General features: G+C 34.6%; 2 protein-coding genes across 4 annotated transcripts; both read left to right on the forward strand.

Moving 5' to 3' along the window:
* Nucleotides 1-5,205: 5,205 nt before the first annotated feature.
* QPT (quinolinate phoshoribosyltransferase) lies at nucleotides 5,206-9,614 on the forward strand. The gene is made up of 10 exons (XM_011077388.3): nucleotides 5,206-5,377; nucleotides 5,447-5,589; nucleotides 6,025-6,158; nucleotides 6,263-6,326; nucleotides 6,422-6,504; nucleotides 6,681-6,764; nucleotides 6,862-7,014; nucleotides 7,335-7,511; nucleotides 8,104-8,171; nucleotides 8,806-9,614. Exons 1-10 carry the CDS (start codon nucleotides 5,322-5,324, stop codon nucleotides 8,900-8,902), a joined length of 1,059 nt encoding a protein of 352 aa, XP_011075690.1. The 5' UTR covers nucleotides 5,206-5,321; the 3' UTR covers nucleotides 8,903-9,614.
* A 5,706-nt stretch (nucleotides 9,615-15,320) lies between these two features.
* On the forward strand, nucleotides 15,321-24,039 carry LOC105160125 (putative 1-phosphatidylinositol-3-phosphate 5-kinase FAB1C). Of its 3 annotated transcripts, none has more exons than XM_020696807.2 (12): nucleotides 15,322-17,067; nucleotides 17,445-18,227; nucleotides 18,633-18,786; nucleotides 18,877-19,221; nucleotides 19,753-19,930; nucleotides 20,021-20,469; nucleotides 20,551-20,882; nucleotides 21,009-21,135; nucleotides 21,260-21,424; nucleotides 21,609-23,144; nucleotides 23,236-23,502; nucleotides 23,601-24,039. In XM_020696807.2, exons 1-12 carry the CDS (start codon nucleotides 16,562-16,564, stop codon nucleotides 23,859-23,861), a joined length of 5,103 nt encoding a protein of 1,700 aa, XP_020552466.1. In that variant the 5' UTR covers nucleotides 15,322-16,561; the 3' UTR covers nucleotides 23,862-24,039. The 3 variants fall into 3 exon arrangements, with proteins under 3 accessions (XP_088736256.1, XP_020552466.1, XP_011075701.1); XM_011077399.3 differs by having other exon boundaries at nucleotides 15,323-17,067; nucleotides 20,012-20,469; XM_088880130.1 differs by having other exon boundaries at nucleotides 15,321-17,067; nucleotides 19,753-20,469.
* Nucleotides 24,040-25,412: the final 1,373 nt, after the last annotated feature.

Raw genomic sequence — 25,412 nt, forward strand, 5'->3', positions numbered from 1 at the left:
ATGCGGCCCATGACCCTTCTTTGGTAGGCCCAAAAACCCACCCACTCCCTCACTTATCTGGATGGCAACCCAGTCCACCAATCGAGCAACCCGATTACCCAACCCACTTCAACTGACCCAATTCCTAACTATTTATTGCTGGTAACCGTAACCGTTATCACTTTCCCCCGATTCCTTATTCCCTTCTCTGCATTTCCTTCCTCTTCCTCGTCTTCTCCTTCTTCGTCGTTTTCACCTCAAAATCCTTTCCGCTCTCTCTCTCTCTCTCTTGGCCGAGAACTATATATCTCCTCTTGTCTGGTTTGTTCTAGTTTAATAGAACAATACTAGAACATCAAAACCCCCTCTCTTCTTCGTGAACTTCTCCGTGATTTTTTCCTTTGTGGAAATGCCTTAGTGGTGTTGGTTGGTTGTGTTTTGGTCCTTGGTGGATCTGAGTTACTGTTTTTGATATAAAACGCGCAACTGGTGAGTGAGGTTGCCGGTCTGAGTAGCTGTGGGAGACCCTTCACCCGATTTGGCCTCTGAGTCGTTTATTGTTACTACGTTCCTTGTTGATATTGTAAATCTGTCATTATTTTGATATATTTTATCGTATATCTTGATTTGTATTTTAAGGGTTTTTCAACCCATGATTTACTGTAATAGTTGTTAGGATTTGATTAAATTTTTGGGCTCACTGCTGGGTGGAAAATTCCCAGCAGCACCTAATAGTCTAAGGGCTCATTTGGTTCAAGTGGGATTAGATTGGTATAAATTAGTGATGGATTAAATGTGGGATGAAATAAAATCTTCATACTATACATCTTGCATACTTCAATAAAATTTGGGATAAAATTAATTTTATCTCTTACTTTTAGTAAATATTTAGGATAAAATAAGTGATAATTTATCAATTTTCAAAATTACATTCCCGTTAAAATTCGTGACCTACAAATTTTTTAGAGAGAAGACGAGGGAAGCTTGTTTGTGGAATTATTTAATTTTTTATTATTAAAAAATATATTATTATAATTTTTTTAATTATATAATAAAAATGGGCTATTTGTAATTAAAAAAAAATTATGCGGTGATTGTTGTCAAAAATTAATATAATAATATAATTTTTTTTTAATAATAAAAAATTAAATAACTTCTTGTTTGTGTAAGTAGGGGCTATTTGTCATTCAACTTTTGAACCTACACACATAGGCCTCGTGGAATCATATATCCCACTAGATTGTGGGGGATTTATATAATACATTTATAAAGATTTATAACGAGCTTGTGAGGTTAACAAAGGATCAAGACATTTGCAAGTAAATATGTGATAAGGTCGAATATCTTAGAATATCTTACCCAATCACTTGAAGTAAATATAGCCTATTGTAAGATATCTGACCCAATCAATTAAAGTAAACATATACAAATATAAGCGTGAGAGTAATAGTACTGCACAATCATTCAAAGGAAGAAGGCAACATTTAAGAGCCCGTTTAGTTGTGTTTTCAATGAGATTTTTTTCATTTTTCACTATTTGGGCAGTTGGGATTTTGTTTGGTCAAGTCATTTTCATTGAGAATGTATTCCTATTTTAATTCTCAATTTTTGAAATTATAGGTCACATGGGTTTGTTATACTTGTCTTATCTTGTCAACATGTCTTTTATTGTTTCAAATCAATTAAAATTATTTCAAATGGCAAGACTCACTTTGATTATTTTATAATTTCACATATTGAATCAATTTGGTCATCTATCACATAAAAAATACATAAATCTATATTCAACATTCTCACACCTATATACCTATATTTGGAAACAACTGATCTAAACATATTCTCAATTTTCTCACAAAAATCAATAAAGTATTTCTACATATTTTTAATTGTTGAAAACTGAAAATGAAAATGAAAACACAACCATACATGCTCTAAGTATTATAGATTCTGCCTAAATAGCTTCAAGGTTGAAGGTCCAAGTTTAGGACTTTACGCTTGTTGATTTTGTATATACTACGTTTTGTAGAATTGTTCATATCACAATTCTTTATATATATATATATTATTCTACGTCAAAATTAGTTGTTAGTAGGGTCAATTAAAAGAGATTTCAGGTGGATTGTTATTTAAGTAAGCTACCCTGTTTATATGCGGTATCAATCTGAAAATATTTTTTTACTGATCATGGCTTATTTCCTTTACTTTTCCTCTAAAATGCATTCAATTTGGAGATACTTCAGCTAATTCTTTTTTAAGATTTGGTATAATTATACTTAAATCATTACATAATCATAATTAATAATTATTTAATTACGTTATTTTTTATTAATTATCATAATTAATTTTAATTAAATATTATCATTCTTATAGCGATTGCTATTTGTAAAATTTGGTAAACCAATTATATTTTAATTGAAATGAAATGAAATCTATCCACCACTACCAGGCTATTATATATATATATATATATATATATATATAGCAATTTCTGTAATGCAGAGAAAATACACACGAGGAAAGAGCCGACAGATAAAGACAAGAATCAGTGGTGTATTGTGTATGTAAAAGTGTAATTAAGTTTCCTATTTCGGGAAGGAAAGGAGATGTAATTAAGAAGAAAAAGAATACAATAATTAAATAGAGGAATCATGGACAAATAATGTGCTGATGTGGATCTGCGAAGTTAAACAACTTGGTTTCATGCGTGAGAGGATTCAATCTGTTATGGCGCAGGCACCGGCCCTCTCGGCAGCCGCTGTTGGATCAAACTTCCAAAAACCCGACTGCTCCTCATGTTTCTTGTGCTCTCTCCCACGGAAGCCATTACGACGACAAGAAATACCATCAGAATCAGCACGTTAACCCTCTTAGTCTTGGACGTAACCATTACAAATCTCTGTCGACTTCGATGCAAGTGCATGATTTTTTCTAATTGGAGATGTTTGTGTACTCAGATATCCTACTTGCTTTAAATGCTTGAGTGCCTGGAAGAAGTGGAGGATTAATTTCGATGCCTGTCTGAATGTAATAAGATTATTAATTCAGGCGCCGGGAATGAAGAGAAATTGATGCAGGAAGTAAAAGCATGTACATTTTTGTATATGGAAGACTTTGGATCAATTTTAAAGAGCAGAGGAAAGTCATGGGTTTGACATTGAAAACATTGCCATGACAGCTGCCAACTTTGATTTATTTATAATTAATTTGGAACTGCTGCATTATTTCTTTTTTCAATTAAAGACACAACATGATTGTAAACAGCGGAATTAATGTCAAGAAGCCAAGAACTTGACATTTGGAGATTCAAAACTTTGAATGGAAATTGCAGACTCGAAGTCCTTTCTTCTACACGAGTTTCTACGAATATAAAAGATGGAGGTGGGAGAGCATACATACAGACAGACAGACAGACAGACATATTTCCTCATGCTTGCTTAATTAAGCCAAACAAAATATGGACTTGACAATCAGTACGTAGAAGAGAGGTAAAGTTCAAAATTTTCGTGTCTTGTTTAATAAATGTACATATTTCATCATGTTATAACTTCAAGTCAAAAAAGGAGTGCACTCTATTAGTCGTCCAAAAAGTAATTAATTGTATAAGGTTTATAGTCGTCATTGTTATCACTCATACAGAGGTTGCCTAATGTACGCTCCTCCATGGGTGCAGACAATATTTTAGAATTAAGACAAACGTTATCAATATTAGCATTTAAGTATATTAATTGTGTACAAATTGAGTTAGGATCTTAATCAAATCATACCTAATTATAGGTTTTGTCCGATAATACCCTATATATTAGGTCTTTTCAAATTGCGCCATGGGTTTTGCCTTCAAAAACTAGAAATTTCGAATTTTCAATAAGATTGGTAAAAGAACGTTGTATCTATTATACTCTTATGATATATCTCAGTCCAAGGAGATTTTTTTTTAAAACATTAATGAATTTTACCCGCATCAATATATATTAGCGTACAAGAGTTGTAGTCGTTGTTGTGGTCATACTATCGTACATAGAGCTTAATATACACGAAATACATATGGTACGGTCGGATGTAAGCTCCAGACACCACGAGGGCTGGATTGGACAAACAATGTACTAATCAGAGATGGCTGAGTAAGTTTCGCCCTCCACTGTGTTCCGCAAAAAGGTGTGGAATTATGACCATAGGATGCTAGTAATTGATTTTGAGGCTCATACAAGAACAAATCAAACTAAGAAGAAGCCTCAATTTCGAACTGAGGCTCATTGGTTGCAGGAAGAAATTTGTTCACGAGTGATCCAGGAAGCTTGGGTGGGGGTGAGGTTGGCGATGCACATACGATTTTATGGGCGAAAATTCAATCATGTTGGCTGGCCTTATTGAAATGGGATCGGCAGATGGTACAAAAGTGTAAACGGGAGTGGAAGAGGTTGTAGGAATGGTATCTTCAGTTGGAGGAAGGTCATATGGATACAGGGGTTTATCAAGAGATATGGATATTCGGACACAGGTTGCGGATATTGAAACACAAAAAATAATTAAGTGGCAGCAATGAACTAAACAACACTGGCTGGCGAATGAGGATGATAATACTCAGTTTTTTTTATCTCGTGCTTCAATCTGTAAATAGTGTAATAGAATTTTTTGGCTCAAGGACCTTAAGGGAGTGTGGAGGGATAAAGAGGAAGACATTCAAGCCATTTCTGACATTCAAGCCATTTCTGACAATACTTTCGATCTATCTTTGCATTTTGTCAGCCAGTAGGGTTGTGTGTTGAGGAGATGGTGGTTTCGGTTCAATCACATGTAAACCTTGAGATGAATTCACTTCTGACCACACCATTCACACCCTCTGAGGTAAAGTACGTCATCTTTGATATGTTTCCATTCAAATTCCTTAGCCCTAATGATATATCCCTTGTCTTTTTCAAAAAGTTTTGTAGTATAGGGATCACGGCTTCACGAAATATCTACTTAGAATTCTCAAAATCAAATTCTATTGCATAAATTGAATTATACCCATGTAATTCTCATCCCCAAGGTTAATATGAATTTTAATTTATTTTTATTGTTAATATCAACAAATTTGATTAGTTTAGTTTTTTTATTAAATAAAAATAAATATCAAGAGTACTAAATATTATTTTTAAAATTAGATGAATTTTTTGTATAATTATATAAAATTTAGGGAAATAAAGTGTAATTATCTCTAATAAAATATATTTATTTCAGATAGGCAGGCTAACGGATCGCTGTCCCGCAGTCGCCCGTTTCTGCGCACACATAAACGAAGCTTCTCTGTTTGGAAAGTCGAGCAAATTATTAATAAACAAGCAAAAACCCATAAAATCAACGAAATGTCCAGGGCCATTTCCCTCTTCCCAGGTTTATCTTTCACGCCCTTCAGCAGAAGGTTGGAAACTCTTCTCTTCTGGTTTTATTTTCTTTCCATTTTTGGGATCTTATGTTTGGAGAATTGCAGATTGGTTGTGAAAATGTCAGCAACAGCTACCAGAAATGTGGGAATTCCAGCTGGGTCCCTTGTGGTGAAGCCTCCGGCGCACCCCACTTATGACCTCAAGAGTGTTATTCAGTTGGCACTCTCCGAGGACGCCGGAGATCGAGGTGAAGTTCACTGTTTACAAAACTTCTAGTGCTATCGATTGGTAGCGGTACAAGAATTATTTTTTACAGTTATTATGATAATACTTTATCGATTCGACATCCTCTGAATGAAGCCACTGAGACCTGGGGGTTTTCACCTGTTTAAATTATGGTGCAGTCGAGTTTTGTGGTTGTAGAGAGGGGGATTGTAAATGTAATTGGAACCTTTGCAGCTCTTTTTCTCGCGCTTCAAGAAATGTATGCAAATCTTAATTATCTGTTGCAGGGGCACTGTATTTGGAATTAAGGTTCTTTCTCTTTGAAATTAGTTTCATTATCTAGTTGAGTATTGAGAAAAGAGGAACAGCCTCTGAATTCTGATAATGAATTTTCTTTCTTGCAACCATCTAAGATTTTGTACGGTTAACAAGATACAAGTTGTTAATTAAATAATAGGGGATGTGACATGTCAAGCAACAATTCCTGTTGAAATGGAAGTGGAAGCTCATTTTCTGGCGAAGGAGGATGGAATTGTGGCCGGCATTGCACTGGCAGAAATGGTGTTTAATGAGGTTGATCCTACACTTAAGGTAACTAAAGTGGAGTTAATCTGCAGATTCATTCTTTTAAGCATTCATGTCACACTTAGGATGAAGAAATGGCATCTTTTTACATCAGTTTGTGTGTTCGTCAGGTGGAATGGTACAGAAACGATGGTGATAGTGTGCACAAAGGCTTACAATTTGGAAAAGTACATGGTAAGTGAGATATAGCTCCCAGTAGAATATAACTCTTTTTCTTGAAAATTTAAGTTTTGACCTTGTTCTCTGTTACTGCTTTCAAAAATGTGCAGGAAGGGCACACAGCATTGTTGTGGCTGAAAGGGTTGTTCTTAACTTTATGCAGAGAATGAGTGGAATAGCAACTCTAACTAAGGTGTTTGCATTGAGTAGCTCGCTATTCTCTATAAATTTTATTAATGCTCTAACTCCAAAATAATGTTGCTGCATTATTGACTATTTATTAATATGATGTTGAATCTATAGGATGTCTCTTTTCTCATCTCAAATTGATTTCATGTCATGGAAATTTGATGCTCAAAATTCTTGCAGGCCATGGCAGATGCTGCACGTCCTGCCTACATTTTAGAGACTAGGAAAACTGCTCCAGGTTTACGCTTGGTGGATAAATGGGCGGTGTAGATCACTATCACCACACTTGCTCCAATTGTAATATCATTATTTTTGCCATCATTTTTAGCATCTGAATGTTGTTTGCTCAAATACTCTGCAGGTGCTGATAGGTGGGGGTCAGAATCATAGAATGGGTTTATTTGATATGGTCATGATAAAAGACAATCATATCTCTATCGCTGGAGGTACTGCAAACGCCCTGAAAGCTGTGGACGACTATTTAGAGCAAAATAATCTTCAAATGGGTGTCGAGGTAGTTTTTCTGTTCTTAGAGCTTTTTGACGAGTTTCTTTTTCCAAAACTAAGGTGGTCCATAAATATTAGTAGGTTTGTTTTTTACCTGCCCTTTTCAGTTGGGGATGTTTCTGTTTATATGTTTTGATGGGACCTTTTTATGTCAAGAACTCGAAAAGGATATTCACAACCACAAATACTTCCGTGTTTTCTAATTGACGTCCATAGTTGTGCTCTGGAAGTCTTAAGTAACACTCTTTCTTGTATGTTTCTGAAAATTGTGCATGTTAAAACTCAGTGGTGAAATTTGGTGACTGGAGACTTCTCTTCTACTAACAGGTTGAAACCAGGACTCTAGAGGAAGTAAATCAAGTACTACACTATGCATCCACAACAAAGACGGCTTTGACCAGGATAATGCTGGACAATATGGTTGTCCCCTTGTCCAATGGGGATGTGGATATATCCATGCTTAAAGAGGCGGTGGAATTAATTGATGGGAGGTTTGAGACTGAGGTATATTATAGTCGTATATTCATTTTTTTATTGGTTCTTAATTAGTTGAAAAGCTCCATATAGTGTCTCTCCTCTGATTCTTCTGATATCCAATAAACTCACTTCACACAGTTGGCTGCACCGTCTGAGCTGCTATATCATTGAGAATCTTCTATTTTTCATGTATGCAATAAGAACATCTTTTATAATCTAGCAAAATATGGTTCAAGTCAAATAAATGGATAGAAGAGAGTATGTAATGGCAGTATGTAACGCAAACCAAAATAAGAATTTAAGTAATTTTTATCTCCTTTTTTATATTTGGTGCTTCTACATATTCTTTTGTTTGTAGTAACGCAAACCAAAATAAGAATTTAAGTAATTTTTATCTCCTTTTTTATATTTGGTGCTTCTACATATTCTTTTGTTTGTAGTAACTGCTTAAGGTATACGTTGGCTTTGATGCTAGCATCATCTTTTACCTAATATTCTTGTCTTTGCTTTAAATGATTTGAATAGTATGCAATGGCATTCTATCTCATATTGCATGCCCTTTGGATTCTCAGTTGTTTATTCTCTTGCGTTGAGTTTATTATGGTTCTTTTTCTGTCAGGCATCTGGAAATGTCACCCTTGACACTGTAAACAAGATTGGACAATCTGGAGTGACCTACATTTCTAGGTACTGGTTCTTTCATATACTTTATCATTGCAGTTACACCTATACATAATTAATAGATGATAAGATAGTTGCTCTTATAATTATTTAATATCTTTTTTATGTGTGTGTGCAAATATGGGTTACTGGGTGGTGGGGAAGAGATGAAGAAGTGGAGGTCTTCTCATGATGGATGAATGAAGTTACTAGTTTCTTTATGTAATATAGAAATTTGATGTGCCATAGAAGTACGAAGAACCTTGGTTTGACACATTATAATGCGTCTTATGCAATTGTTCTATTTTATAGTGCAGATATGAACCACTTCATATGCATGACTAGAAATGTAATTTGCCTCAGAACCACAGGAAAAAAGATGTCTTTCCGAGTCCAATTTGTTTAATTGCTCTACCTTATATATGTTAGTTTGAAGTCTTGGTACAAAATGAATGTGGTCCCTTTTTATAAACGGGATCTTGTGGAATCATGATATGTGTTAATACATTCCACACGGTTCTGGTTTCTTTGTTATTGGGGGTAGGTAATTCTCATAGATTCACCCCCAAAAGAACTGGATATGATACATTTTGTTTTTATCTTCGGGGTTGTTCATTGAACAAGATGCAGGTTATTCACTTGGTAATCTTTTGAATTGCAGTGGCGCACTGACCCATTCTGTTAAAGCACTTGATATTTCCTTGAAAATCGACACCGAGCTTGCACTGGAAGTTGGAAAGCGCACAAAACGAGCATGATGTTCCATCATGTCAACATGAGTTTCTTTAGGTTCTGTTCACACAAAGTAGATGAACGCTATCCACCCTTTGTTGGTGACCACCCAAGTAGTCGAACATGCTAATAATTTATAAGATTATGAGCTTTGATCCGAAAGAGAATTTTCTGACAAATAAGTCAGAGAGCTTATATTGCATATTCAGGCTATGCAAGTATGCTATTGATACCTCCATATGTGTGAAATTTGCGCTATTCATAACTTTGGAAATGGTATGCTGGGATAAGTGCTCTTCTGCAGTCATTATGGGGAGCTCTTGACTAGATCGAGTCCTGGGGGATGATCAACCAACCTCCGTATATGGGATTCTGAGTGCTGCAATGATCAATGTCCTCTCCTCAATATAGGGAATCTAAGTTGGATGCTGTATAGACAGCTCCGTCAGGCTTTTGCCCATTGCGGAAAGGCGGCCACGGGTCACAACGCACTCTTCGCACAACAAATCCACTTTGAAGTTGACTTATTCGGCCAACCGTGGGAATGTGTACGAGATACCATAAGGGCCTAATATCTCAATAGCACCTCAGGGTGTGATTGTTCCTGAACTCATTAAGTTAATCCGGTGCTGGTTATGGATCTGACAAATGTTCAACACGAAGGGTCATAATGATGTCGATGTATTGTATTGAATGACTTATCTGCAATGTTGAATGTCCAATGAATCAATTAAGTTACACTGCAATGAAGCCGCAAGTGCTAAATATTGATCTTTGTAGTGTCCGGATCCGGGAAGAAATGCCATTTAAATAATATTGTTGTGATCGGTATACACAATAAATTAGAAAATAATAGAATTGTCATTCTTTAGTTTTTTAATTGATTCCATTAATATAATTGATAATTAAAATTAATTTAATAATAAAATAAAATTATTTTTGTGATAAATTTGTTCTTTTGTAATTTGTTTTTAAAAAAAAAATACTTATTCATATTTTACTGAGTATGTTGATTTCAATTATACACTAATAGTATTTTTAAAAGTACATACGAAAGGTTATAAGCAATTTATAATATATCTATATATATAAATTATTTATTTACATAATAAATAATTTATTGACTAGTTAAACATATAGATAATATTTTTCTGTCAAAATATAAAAATAATTATTTGGATAATTAAATGGACTAATATATTTAATCAGTGCATATATAATTATTTATTCAGTACTCAGTAATTTTTTTTGAATTATTAAAATAATTAAGTATCAAAGTAATATCACTTTTTTCTTATCATGTATACATAATCATTTCTTAATACTAGATACAACAAATATTCAAATTTATTGACAATTAAAAATAAATATTAAATTAATACAAAAAAAAAAAAAAACTTTCATTTCCTAAATTTGGGAATAGCTAATACCATAATTGAGGGGGAAACGTTTAATCCCTTATCTAAGGGTAAGAATTTTCATGAAAATAAATATTTCTAAATCTAGAATACATATTAATCAAGATAAAGAAATGAACTTATAAATGCTTATTTTATTCCCATTTATATACTAATCACAACCTAAGCGTGAAATTTGAGACATTAGGCGGGTAAAATTTGTATCGTGCAATGTGGGAAAACTCGGGGAAAAAGGTTTCCCTAAGTTTCAAGAGGATTCTACACAAATCCCAAAAGCTATACCATATTTCTATATTGATTCTTTTCCTAATTAATTAGTGTAAATTTAAAACATGACTTAACATCATTCTCATGCGATAAAAATACTTTTTCTAGTAGAAAAAAAGTTGCAGACACAAGCAATCACCATAGTTTTACTATGCCTGGGGAAAAGATCCTTTAGAAAGGTTGGTGAAGCGATAAAAAATATACATGTGTTTGATATGGGGCTATTTTTTATATTCCTTATTGATTTTCATTACTCAGGACGAGATCTACAAAGGTCAAGACATGCAACATTACTAAAGGTATACGTAATGAAAGTAGAACCTTAGAGGATCTGTACTATGAAAGTATTTGAAGGTCATTGCAGACTTTTGGAGACAAAGGACAGAATGTCATAAAAGTACTGCTAGAACCGCTTGCACTACTCTGTTTGCACAACGTTGGTCCCTTGGACCACCTCCCGTCTTTATTAATTAGGCTGGTACTACCTATTATCATTCGTTAGATCAAAATATAATCCAAAATGTTCTATAACATCGTACAAATCCACCCTTACATATAAATATGGCTCTCCATCTCCATAATCAGGTTCGGACACCATCTCATACAAACACTTATTAAATATTCTTGGTATTCTTACTAACTTACCATCGCATAGCCATCTCCAAAACTCCTTCCGACCTAGCTCTAATGTGTTTCTGTCTTGTAGGCTCACCTTGTATGTATAATAATTAGTGGACATCAGTTCCTGAGATTTTTGGAGCCTTTCGCTCAGCAACATATATCATGAATATTTTCAGGATACGACATGTATATGTATGAGAGAGACCAAATCAAGTTGGATGATTTACGGGTAAATAAATCGGTGTTGGGCTTTTTCCAGGAAAATAATTGAGTGCATTAATTAGTCAAATCCATTATCTCACTAATCTTATCTTCTTGGGCGCCCCTAAGTTTTGTTCACTACCAATCTTTTAAAAATAGGGTTTTAGGGTTTGTTAATTAATAGACGTACGTGTAATCAAGACTTGAAGTGCTGGCGCTTACATCAGAATGATTGTGAAAGTTACCAGATAATAATGATTTTTTATAGGAATTTAACATATATTATGGTGTATACGAGACAAAAAGATGATGTGTTTTTTGGTTTTAGTCTTGTCAAATTGGGTTAATTATATTCCACAGAGGTGAAAAAGGTTAACAGCTATTTACTTTTCCCCACCAAAATTACACACATATATTCTTAATTAAGTGGTCAAACGTTGGTGGTATTATGATTATGAATTGTTGAAATTATGTAGTATATATTGCTTTGTGCTAGAAATTATGATGGTTTGGTTAATTATATATGCTCATTTTTATTCCATATCTATTGTTTTATACTTATATATATACAATCGATATATGGTGTAATTTTTTAAAAAAATTTAATCAGTATATAACTTTTGTTTAAAAGAGAGAGTTACGAGAAATCTTTATCATTAAACTTGCAATATTATCGTTTCTGAAATTAATAAAAACAAAAAAAGAATTCAATTTAATTTGTATGGTTAATCTAGTCAAAAAGTAAAATGATGACTATTATTGTAATACTTTGATTTTTTGTCAAAGTGCTGAATTTCAAAGAACAATCAAGTAGGATGAAAAATTTTGTGTATGGTTATCAAAGTGCTCCTCTTTGGGAACTATACCTTAATAAAATGCAGCACATATATATATATATATAAATGTATATATATATATATTCTACATCCCAATCATGAAACGTTATACTTCTAAACGCTACGTAATAGTCCCCAGGAAACTATTCTCTTTTCTTGCGTTCGATTTGGAATGAAAGATTGATCGAGCTCACAAGATTTTAGTCAAATTGTTAACTAATGAATGTAATACAATTTTATCTCTATAATATTATAAATGAGTAAATTATCTTTCTATAAAAAGAAAAAAAAAAGTCATTTACCATCCTGTGCTTTTAAAATGAAGATCAGAGGTAAGTTGTTGCATTTTAAAAAATATAGGGAGATAAATTGCTATTTTTTTTTTCATAAAAGGTAATTTGTAAATATCACATGAAGTTGTTTGTATTTTTTTTCATTAATTAATATTGTGATGTTAAAACTACTTAAGGAATATATATACAACTAAAACAATAATAATATATATAGTTTACTTTAAAAAGAAAAGAAAATGAAAGGTAAGGCAAGCAAATCAAAGGGGGTGGGAGGGTGGTTTTATAATTACCAAGAATTGAGTGGGGTAGCCTGAAAATTGGAGATGGATGGATTCCCATCTTGAAAGAAAAGAAAAGGGTTTTTGGATTCCCCAACCACAAAATAACAATATCCTCACATGAATAGATGAGTCATATATGATATCATGATTGTGATGATGGAGGAAAAAACATACTCTTCACATTCTCTACTCCCTTTTCCATGGCGTCGGTTGCACCAAATGCTAAATTATTATTTTAAGAAAATATAGATATATTGTAGGGTAAATTATATTTTGTTATTGGAATTATGATAGTTTTTATCATTTTGTATTTATTTTTTTTTTATTAATTTACCAACTCAACTTTACGAAATTTTGTACTTTGTTATTTATAACTGTTTTTTCACTAAGTTTTTTGTCTAACAAATATCACATGTCCACTCATGTGATATTTAAGGATTATGTGATATGATATTTTTCATATATGCACAACATGTGGTGTTTTTTGAACAAAAGAAATAGCAAAACAATAATCATATACGGTAAAGTGCAAATTTCACAAAGTTGAGACGATAAGTTAACACAAAAAAATTTAGATGCCAAAAGATAAAAACATGCATCGTTGGAATGACAAAATATAATTTACCTTATATTGTATAGTTGTTAATTATGAAAAATGCCAAGAAAATAAAGTTGAGAAAAATGGCAACACTTCTTTTGGCATGAATATTGTGCAATGACAGAGATCATACATCTTCTTCACAAACCAAACCCTAAATAAAGCAACCATAACTATTCTCCTATTCATGCATTCTTTTTTTTTTTTTTTTCTTTTTGTTCCATCACTACGTATGTACTGACTCAAGTATTTGTATAAATATATAATTTTTTTCACAAAATTTATATATGCATCATAAGAATTTTATGAACATATACAATAAACTCCGGATCGAATAATCTATTTCAATTAATATTTTTTTTTTATCTTGTTGGTTTAACAAACAAGTTGCATATACATTCATCCAAACAATCAACATCAGTTTAAGCAATCTCATTGAAATTGGTCGATGTGGATCATTGCACTTGTGGCCTTTTTTCTTACCGTATACTGAAAAAGTTGTCTATTTAATTATTTTTCTAAATTTAGTTTAAGTCGCAATAAAATGTAATTTGACAACGAAGGAATTAATTAAATCCATCAAACTGAAAATGGTATTGAGGATTAGGTCAGTATCACTACACCCACCCCTATCAACAAAAAATTAAATATATATTTTAAACCTATAAATTAAAAATTTAATTTTTGACATGAGATACATTAATATCCAATTCACATGGACAGCCAACATATAAATAGGTTGGATTTCCAAGGTTATGTAAATAGTTCAAAGGGAAATATGTGATAGACTAATAATCTGTCAATATTTGAATGATAGCTTTTTGACAAAGAAAACAGTGCTGGTGGATGAATATCGAGTTGTTCATTTTGGACCATCTTCAAAAGGATATCCATTTAGTCTAATCTAAACCATTAAAAAGAAAAAACAGACCCATAGACATAAATTCTTGCATTAATTTTTTATGATTCAAAAAATGTGTTCTAACTCTAAGTGATTAATTTATTCAATTTTTCAAATTTTATATTAATTTAACTACTCAATTAATATATTTTAGAATATAAAAAATTATTTATTATATATATATGCGGCGTGCGACGATGGCTAATATATAACTAACAAGTAATTGAGAAAATTTGGTCAGGATGCTGATTTATTTTGACCAGAATTGTTCTATCCATGTGACCATATATGTGTTTTAAGTTTATTACCAAAAAATGAGAAAATAAAATAAGAAATCAAGAGGAGACGCCTTTTGGAGATAATTATATAAGTATTATATTTGTTTGCAAGTTTTACATTTTAAATAAGGAAAAATTCTGACCCCAATTAAATTTTAATTTAAATTAATTATATAATAAGTGTAATATAATTATTGTATGATTGGTGTATATTAAAAAATTTAATAAATTACTAATAAATATATTATATTTGTTTTTCAATTAATTTAATTTAAATAAATTTGATTTGAGTAAAAATTATTATTAAGCCACTCACCTACTCTCTCTAACCTATGGAGATGAAAAAGAGCAATAGTATACAATAGGGGTAGCCTGAAACCAGAATTTTTTCTGAGATAACTGAGCATAAGATTAGGTTGCTCCATCCATTGCATTGCTGTCCAAATAAATACTGCTCAAAATCTATGAAATTAAATGCTGCTGCTGCTGACATAGCTACCAAAAATAATTTAATTCCCATGCTACTGTTTCTGACCAATAGCATTCCCAGTCCCAGAACATTCAAATCTCCTATTCTTTTCTGGAAAATTATATATAAAAGTAATAATAAAGTACGGACAAATTTTCGGCTTAAATAAAGGTTTAATTATTTAATGAGATACGATTAATGAATTACCATACTGGCCAATAGCTGAAGCGGAAGGACCAATGCAAATAGATAGTTTTCATTTTCATTACATGAATCCTATGAAAGATAGGATTGACAGCGATACCTACTACTGTATTTGCAAAAGGGATAGCTGAAATAGATACATATTTGTCTGTATGTATTTATACGAAATATAAAACAGGTAAGAGAGAGAGGGAGAAAGAGAGGGTGTTCAAAAGTTGAGGGTACAAGAACACATGTATGAGCTATGTAAATGGGGGTATTTGGACGAATATTTTAATGTTGTTGAGGAGTGAAAGTGAAAGGTATGCAGGGAAAGAGAGAGAAACACCAGTTATTCTTCTTGTGCAAGAAGCAGAGGCAGCAAAAAATGGTTATGGAGATGCGAGCCACCACCATTAGTAGTGCAAGACCTAGGAAAGGAACCTTCTCTGTACTCTTCCTTTTCCTACTTTTCATTCTCATCCTCTTCATCCTTTAATTCTAACGTTTACTCTTACCCCCCACCCTTCTTTTTTTTTTTCCCCAAAAACAACTCTTTTAAGCATCAAGATTATATTTTTCTTTCCTCTCTTTATTGACATTTTTACAAATCTGAACTAAGCCCACAACTTCTTTTGGATTTCCGTGATCTGGGTTTTATATTTTTCTTTTTTTAATTGTTGAGGTGCTTTTGGAATACTGAATTCAAGAGTTTTCTAATTATACTGTGTTGGTGGGTGGACTTGTTTTGACTATTATCATTCAATTTTCTCGGGCTTTACTGTTTGATTAAGGGAAATCAGTTTGATCAGTGTTTTCGGGTGGTTTTTGGTGGTAATCTTTGGATCTTCGGTTGTGTTTGATGGAAGAATCAACTTGGTGTCTAATGCTGATGATTCTGGGATTGGTTGAGCTAAGTTTTAAAGGTTTTCCGGTGTTTTGAATTCGTTCAGGAATTTAGAACACCCTTCGGTGTTGTTGTTGTAGTATATTTATATTTGTGTGTTGTAATAGTCATACTACATTACAGTGTAAATATCATCCAATTTTGTTTAGGTTAGGTTATTCAATTCCCCCATGGCGATATTTTGTGATTCTTGGGGGTCATATCCTTCAGTTTGCTTTGTTGGTATACTTATTTCTGATTATCCAGAGGGGAAAAACATTACATCCTAAGGGGAAAAGGATAAAGCCCACCGTTTTTATTTTGGGTTTTTGATAGTTTTTACTTAATCAGGCATCGTTTGTAATTGTTAGTTATTGAACTTGGAATAAAAGTAGCCGAAGAGGAAGTATATTTTCAGTGTTATGTGTGGTGGGATATTTCTGGTCTACGGGAATGCATGATACTTCACTGCTGCATTTCATACAAAAGGTTAGATCTTGGATATCCTGGCAAAATAGTGATTCAGGTTCAATATTTTGTGGAGTTGAGATGATGGACAAGAAATGCAGCATATGTTGCCATTGCAAAAGGAACATATTAGAATCTCACCTCAACTACCAATGTCAAAGCTGCAGAAGGCTGTTATGTGGCGACTGTATTCAGGGCCATGCCGTTTCAGATGAAGTAGCCTCCAGCCATTTAAAGGAGAAGACCGAGGCCATCTTTCATATTAAGTCGTGCAAGCTCTGTTATGAACTTGGTCCCCTAAGTAAAAGTGGCCGAAGATGCAGTGGTAAAGTTTATCCATCCGACTCTCCGAGACAAAGCCCAGAACCACCTGCGCCAAGTTTTAGTGGTGAGAGGTTTGGTGGTCATTCCCCCCATGCTCTGACTAGACATAGTGAGGCGTCGTCCTCTAACTATACATCGCCAGTATCACTTCATTGCTCGCCAAGCAGGTGACTAGCTCGAATTATTTTTGCTATTTACTACAATATGGAACTTAGTGAAATTTATTTGTTGCTAAGATACACTTGTATCCTGATTGCAGCATTCAAAGTCATCTTCGTCATGTAAACTTCCAGTAAATACTGAACCTTTATAACTTCAGTTTTCAACTTTGCTCAGCGGAATGTTAGGTTGTTGATCTTTAGATTAAGCATGAACAAGTATTTTGAGTTTCTGTGGTGCTCTATTTTGATGTTACTTGTAATTGGTGCACATTTGTTCTTATGGAAACAGAGTTTTCAAGAACTAACTTCTTCATTCATTTCAGAATTTTTTGCTTCGATTTGCAGCTTCTGCTAATAAAGACTGCATTTTTATGTTAATGTAGGGCCGATGAAGATGTGAAAGAGGATTCAACAAGTCACTTCTTCAGCGCACCAAGTGAATACTTTCATGATGCTTCTGATGTAGATTTAAGTAGTTATAGCGCGAGGCATGAATTTTATAGTTACATGTCTGTAGGATCAAGCCCTTCTGACAGCCCCTTGAGGCTCCATATGACTTCCAGTAGGGTTGGGCATTCTGTACAGCTGGAGCAAGGGGGACCGCCAAGTTCTCAAAGTGATGGTTCCTTCAATCAACAGCAGGCTGTTTTAGAAAGGCCTGATAAAGGGATTTGGGGTGCAGAAAGTGCTGATGATCTATCGATATCTCAGCATAAGAGTGAGAACTCCACACAACCATGGAATTTTGAAACCAATGGTCGTTTTTGGTTCCCTCCTCCACCTGATGATGTTAATGATGAGGTGGAAAACAACTTATTTACTTATGATGATGAGGATGATGAGATTGGGGATTCAGGTCGCATGTTTTTCCCTCCTGCTAGTATTGATTCCATATTTTTGGCCAAGGAGAAGCAGCATCTTGATAACAAAGATCCGTGGAGAGCTGTGATACAAGGGCATTTTAGAGCTCTTGTATCACAGCTTTTGCAAGGGCAGGGTATAAGAGGTACCAAAGATAACTGTGCTGGGGACTGGCTTGACATAGTAGCAGCTATAGCATGGCAAGCTGCAAAATTCATAAAGCCTGATACTAGTAAAGGAGGCAGCATGGACCCATGTGAATATTTAAAGGTCAAATGTGTAGCTTCTGGAAGTCCTAGCCAGAGGTAAATATTGGGTTTCTCTTTGAAAGGTTTCATATTCCCAGAGTCCAGTTCACCATCTTGTCATCACATTTGTACACATATATTTTGTATATGGTGCATACATTGTTACAGGTATTTACTCGGGTTAACTTGTCATTCTTTGACTTTTACTGTGGAAAATTGTTTCATTCATCATGTACTTAAGTTTTTGCAAACATTGGGTTAAACAATTAGAAACCGACAAACTTACAAAGGATGTAAATAACCAAATCATTGTCCCCTTTAAGAAGAATAGAGAGCACAAGTTTTCATGTCTTCGCCATTTTGAGCTGGAGAAAAAAGTTGTTTGCATGTGGTATGATCATCAGTTTGTATTTTATTCCCGGTGATATCTATATAGTATAAGTTTACCTTTCCCTTATGCAGCAAACTTATCAAAGGAGTAGTTTGTACAAAGAATGTAAAGCACAAACGTATGGTGTCTCAATACAAAAACGCGAGGCTACTTCTCTTGGGAGGAGCACTGGAGTACCAAAGTATTCCAAATCAGCTGGCATCTTTTGAGACATTACTACAACAGGTTCCATCCTGATTTTCTTATTTGTTCTCTGTCATTTCATTACAGTATGATATCAATGTTGCTGTATTTATGATATGATTTATGAAACAGGAAAATGATTATCTGAAGACAATTGTTTCGAAGATAGAGGCCCATCGTCCAAATGTTCTGCTTGTGGAGAAAACTGTATCTTCATTTGCTCTAGAGCATCTCTTAGCAAAAGAGATCTCTTTAGTTTTGAATGTTAAAAGACCACTATTGGAACGGATTGCTAGATGTAGTGGTGCTAGCATAACTCCATCAACTGATCACATATCTACAGCAAGGTTAGGGCACTGCGAACTCTTCCATTTAGAGAAAGTCTCAGAAGACCACGAGCCCCTCAATCAATTCAACAAAAAGCCATCAAAAACTTTGATGTTTCTTGAAGGTTGTCCGAGGCGCTTAGGTTGCACGGTAGTTTACTTGAACTCTGCTTGCACCAATAAGAATTATTTTGTTGTCATGTTATGTTCTTGCAAATAATTACGCTGTCGAAGCCTATCCTTTTCTTTTTTATTTTTCCCTGTTGTTTCTTCTGTTTTGCCATGTGCCTTAATAAAAATGACCTGAATTTGGTAATGCCTGTTCTGGATTTAATGTTCTTTTTATGGTTTTATTCTGCCATATGTCTTATGAATTGGATTGTGGCTGTTTTCAGTCTTCAGTTTAATTTTTCTTTTATATTGCTTTTGTCATTGCTTACAGATACTGGATGAGTGCCTTATTCATGTCTTCTTGGAAATCACATCTAATAGAAAGCTAGGCCTTGACCTCCAGCTTGTCTGCCCTGGAAGTTATCCTGAATAAGAAACTATTAATATCTGTGCTGCAGGAGTTCTCAAATGGCGTTATAGAAAAGTTTTAGTCTTGTATGACTGCTCAAAATTCTAGAGAAAGGGGAAATTCTGAAGAATGGGCACTTATTCAGTATATTGTATTTTATAGGTTGTGCTGCGGGGCTCTCACCGTGAAGAACTTAAGAAGGTGAAACATGTAGTCCAATATGCTGTCTTTGCAGCATATCATTTGTCACTTGAGACCTCTTTTCTTGCAGACGAGGGTGCTACTCTTCCTAAAGTGGCAGCAAAATCATCACGTTTTGTTCCCGAGAAAATGACTCCTGGTAAGGCCGTCGAAGTGATCCCTGATACTGTAGTGAGCACCAGTTACAGGAAAGAAACTAATCTCTCAAAAATTGATATAGGATCAACAGATCGCACTTTGGAGCTCGGACTGCAGGAATCTGTGTCCGAGCTTGGTGACACTAGTTATGATGAAGTTTCTATGCCAGATGAGTTCAGATTCAGAAAAGCACTATCTGAGGCATGTGATAAGAATTTGGCATCGGAATTATCGCTCCATGACTTGATGCCTGCTTCTCCGAGAATCATAAGTCATACTCTGACAGAATCACTAGGTCAAGAGGAGGGCCAATCAGGTCAAGTTGTTGAAGTAGCAAATCCTGTAAAAGTTGTGGATGCTGAAGGCTCCAGTGAGTACTTTTCAGCTAATGACAGTCACCAGAGCATATTAGTTTCTTTCTCCAGCCACTGTATGGTTAATGGAACTGTATGTGAACGGTCACGGCTCCTCCGTGTAAAGTTCTATGGCCCTTCTGATAAACCATTAGGGAGGTTTCTCAGGGATGATCTGTTTGATCAGGTAACTACTTTTATGATTTCATTTCATTTCTTGTCTTGTTTGTCTCATATTCTTAAACATTCGTCCTAATTTTGCTGCCAGTCATATCTATGTCGATCATGCAAGGAGTCAGCTGAAGCCCATGTCATATGTTATACGCACCAGCATGCAAATCTTACAATAAATGTTAGACGCCTGCCTTCAGTTAAGCTTCCTGGAGAACAGGATGGCAAGATATGGATGTGGCACAGATGCCTCAGGTGTACACATATAGGAGGAGTTCCACCGGCCACCCGAAGAGTGGTTATGTCTGATGCGGCCTGGGGACTTTCTTTTGGAAAGTTTCTTGAACTTAGTTTTTCAAATCATGCAACTGGAAACCGTGTTGCAAGCTGTGGACATTCACTGCAAAGGGACTGCCTCAGGTTTTATGGGTATGAGATATTCACTTGGATCCAATTTCATATTCTTATTTGCTTTTTGTGATTTTCATGATCAACAGAATCTTCCTTTAAGCTGCAGTAACGTAAACATGATCATATGCCTCTTTACTCTGACAGGTTTGGCAGTATGGTTGCTTTCTTCCGGTATTCTCCTATTAACATCCTCTCTGTTCATTTGCCCCCCTCTGTTCTTGAATTCGGTGGTCCCGGTGAACAAAGTTGGATAAGAAAAGAAGCATACGAGGTGCTTACAAACCCAAAATGCGTTTCTGATTTGTTTTTATTTGGGATAAATATTGCTCTTTCTTTCTTTTTTTTTTATTTTAAAAAAAAAGTTCGTCTTCTAATTATTTGTGTTATTTTCTTAGCTTTTGAGCAAAGCAAGAGCCTTATATGCAGAGATATCACGTGTTCTTGAGGAAGTGAAGAGCAAAAGTTCCTCTTCAATTGATGAATTCTCTGATGCAAGCGAGTTGCATAACCATGTTTTGGAGCTAAACAGTATGCTTTCAGGAGAAAGAAGTCATTATGAAGTAACCACGTGGCAATTTTCTCTTTATTTGTTATTAATCTTAGGAACCTATACTTTTTCATCTCAACTAACCATATGAGAAACACAGTTGATGATTTTTTATAAGGTTGTCTGAAGTGATTTATTATGTAAATTTTGGTTTGTAATACACTGGCTGCTCTGACTTCTTGCTTTATATCTAACAGGACATGCTCCAACTAGCTGACAAAGAGATTCCAGAACAGGATCAAGCGGCAGTTGACATTCTTGAAATTAACCGTTTGAGACATTCTCTTCTAATTCGTTCACATGTTTGGGAGCAGCGGCTATATTTACTGGACTCCCTCCTTAAGAAAAGTTCCAGTTCGGAGGCTCCTGATGGTGTTCCATCTCTGACCGGACTTAAAGATTGTGATACAGATTTGAGAGATTGCAGCCTTGACCTTAGTCACGAAGATAACATGTCTGAGCATCCAACATTAGAGGAATTCCCCGATGAAGTTGTACCATCCAATAACGAGGGGCCTAATTATTCTCGACTTGGGCCTCATTTGCAGGAAACCTATGCATTACCTACAAGCCCCCACAAAGAAGGGGAGGATATGTGCCAAGATGATGAGATTGCTGTCAACATTCCATCTCTAGAACGCCACCCATCGGCTGCATCAATCCTTTCTGATAAGATAGATTCTGCATGGTCTGGTGCTGATCAGCCACCAACCGAAGCTCATCTCCCTGCTTCACTAAATCTGGATGTATCTGAAAGTTTCTCTTTCAGACAAATAAATCAAAAAGACAATCCATCTTTTAGGAGACTGATGGGACCTACAAGAGTTTATTCCTTTGATTCTGCTCAGAGGCTGCAAGAAAGAATAAAGAAAGGACTTCCTCCTTCTTCCTTGTATTTGTCTGCACTTCGATCTTTTCATGCTTCTGGAGATTACAGGCACATGGTCAGGGATCCTGTTACAAATGTACAGAGGACGTACTCTCAAGTATCGCCTCGTGAAGCCGAAAAGTTAAGTCTTCCGTCGAGTGCTCCTCCCTCTTTTATCTCTTCTGTGTCTATTCTCCCTGAAGGAGCAAGACTAATGGTCCAGCAGAACAGCCAAAATGATATAGTTCTTACTGTTTATGATAATGAGCCCACGAGCATAATATCGTATGCACTTAGTTCGAAAGAGTATGAGGACTGGGTTGCCGGTAGGCCAAATGGGCTGGAAGGAAGATCAAATATTAGGCTTCTTAACAAGGTGAATTCACTAGCTTCTGACCTTTCAACGTGGCAGTCTTTTGGCTCACTGGACCTGGATCACACCAACCACGCAAGTTACAGCTCTGAAGATGCTTCGGCTACAGTAGGTTCAGTCTTTGCAGATCACAGTAGTTCTCCTCATCTTCGAATTTCTTTTGAGGATGAATCTTCTAATGCTGCTGGAAAAGTGAAGTTCTCTGTCACTTGTTATTTCGTGAAGGAGTTTGATGCTCTACGGAGGAGATGTTGTCCAAGTGAAGTGGATTTCTTGCGTTCCTTGAGCCGCTGCAAGAGATGGAGTGCCCAAGGGGGGAAGAGTAATGTATATTTTGCCAAGTCGTTTGATGACCGGTTCATAATTAAACAGGTAACAAAGACCGAGTTGGATTCCTTTGAAGAATTCGCTCCCCAGTACTTCAAGTATTTGACAGATGCTCTTAGCTCAGGAAGTCCAACTTGCCTTGCCAAAGTTCTTGGCATATATCAGGTTAAACGTCTTATCTTCTTCTCCTATGATATAGAGTAGTAGCTTGTGGTTACATATGGATGATGAAATCTCTCTGTTAAATTAATTATAGGTTACAGTCAAACACATGAAAGGTGGCAAAGAAGTGAAGATGGAGTTGATGGTGATGGAGAATCTCTTCTACGGAAAAAATATTTCCAGAGTGTACGATCTAAAGGGCTCCGAACGATCTCGTTACAATTCAGACACAACAGGAGCTAACAAGGTACTGCTAGATATGAATCTCTTGGAAACACTCACTACAAATCCTATATTTCTTGGAAGCAAAGCCAAAAGAAGTCTGGAGAGAGCTGTCTGGAACGACACATCATTTCTAGCGGTACTAATTCTTTTAGCATCATAATATCGATCATGTCATGTAATTAGACGATGCATTTCTTTCTCTTTGTTATTTAAACCCTTTGTTGTGGGTTGCAGTCGGTGGACGTGATGGATTCATTGTTGGTGGGGGTGGACGAGGAACGGAAGGAGCTGGTATTAGGGATAATCGATTTCATGAGACAGTACACTTGGGACAAGCACTTGGAGACATGGGTGAAAGCATCAGGAATACTTGGTGGACCAAAGAATGCTTCTCCAACTATTATTTCCCCAAAACAGTACAAGAAAAGATTCAGGAAAGCTATGACAACATACTTTCTTACAGTACCTGATCAATGGTCATCATCATCATCATAAGATCAACTTTTTTGATGGGGGCAGAGTTAATGCCCAAGAAGAGGCATATATATAGCAGTGTAGATACTAGCTAGATAGGAAAAGCCTGAGGCTCAGGCAGCCCATTTTCTCGTTTTTTCTTTTGTTTGAACTAATTGATTTTTCATTATTATTAGAAAATCAAAGAAACTTTGTACAAGACTCACTGCCTTCACCTTCAACCTCTTTCTTAATTTTATCCTCTTGGATGTAATGTACATACTAATTAAGGATGAATTTTAAAATCCTTTTTTAACTTTTATGAAGAATGTTTCTAAAAAGCTTGTAATCCAAAAATGGTATATGTTTTATTAGTGTTTTTCTCAATCAAACTCAAATTACAAATACATCTTTTATATATCATTAAGAAAATGCAATGCAAAGTTTCTATGAAATTTAATGTTGTACGCATATGCTTTACACATGTCAGATTTCAGACCCCGGCAATTCAATTTCTTGCAAAGTTGATTAGTATTAATCAGTGCTCTGACCTAACTAATATAATCACAACACTCGACATTAAGAATCTGGCATAATTTTTCAATTAACAACTACGTTATAATTGCAACTACATGCAAAAAACATCATTATATTCTATTTACCAGTCATGATTGATGACATGAGCTTTCAGTTGCGAAAACTATAATCAATACCAATAGTGCTAATTTCAAGTGAAATATTATGGACGTACAATTTAAAATAATGTCCAAAATTATTATTTTCTTTTTCGTACAATGAGGACAGCCTAGAAATTGTCCAACACCAAATCAATTCAAAATCTAAAAGAAAAATATTTATATCAAGAAATAAATAGGTAAAATAGTAGCATGATTTCCAAAGTATGAACAGCAAAATATTGTCCTTTAATTTGATAATGACAAGTTTCTACTGGTGAGACATTAACTATATCTGCAACTACCATTCATTAATACAAAAAGAAAAATAAAATAAAATAAGCATAGCATTAACAGGAAAATGAATTGACTTAGAGAAAATTGTAGGTGTTATGGGTGGTAGTTGTTAGCTCTAATTAATTTGGATTTGAAAATATTATAGATTTATTCATTTGATTAATTTAGAAATGTCTTTTTCATTTTATTGCAATTATAATTTTGACTTCAAATATATCAAGCTAGCTAGTTGCAATTTTTGGCTCTGCCTTGTGTCCACATTTAACTAACATGGAAATGTATAATCATCAAATAATGGATAGGATGTAATTTCCATGGAAATGCATGTATGCAACTTCTGTATATTGTGTTTTTCATGTAAAATGTAGCGATTGATTCTGTAAATGCATGCTCACTGTAAGAAATATAGATAATTAAAAATAAATAATTGTAGTAAATAGTCATTGATTACAACAATACACATAATACTTGTTGGACGTGATTTTTAAAAGTGTGATTAAAGTATTTATTATGACAAATAATCTTGCCATTATGAATGAATTCGATTTTTGTATTAATTTTATTAATTAAATCATAACTAGTAATAATTATTTATCTCGATTTTTTTAAATTCATAATCATT

Source organism: Sesamum indicum, linkage group LG1 (assembly GCF_026168435.1).
Source record: "Sesamum indicum cultivar Baizhima isolate 11 linkage group LG1, ASM2616843v1, whole genome shotgun sequence".
In the NCBI taxonomy this organism is placed as follows: domain Eukaryota; kingdom Viridiplantae; phylum Streptophyta; class Magnoliopsida; order Lamiales; family Pedaliaceae; genus Sesamum; species Sesamum indicum.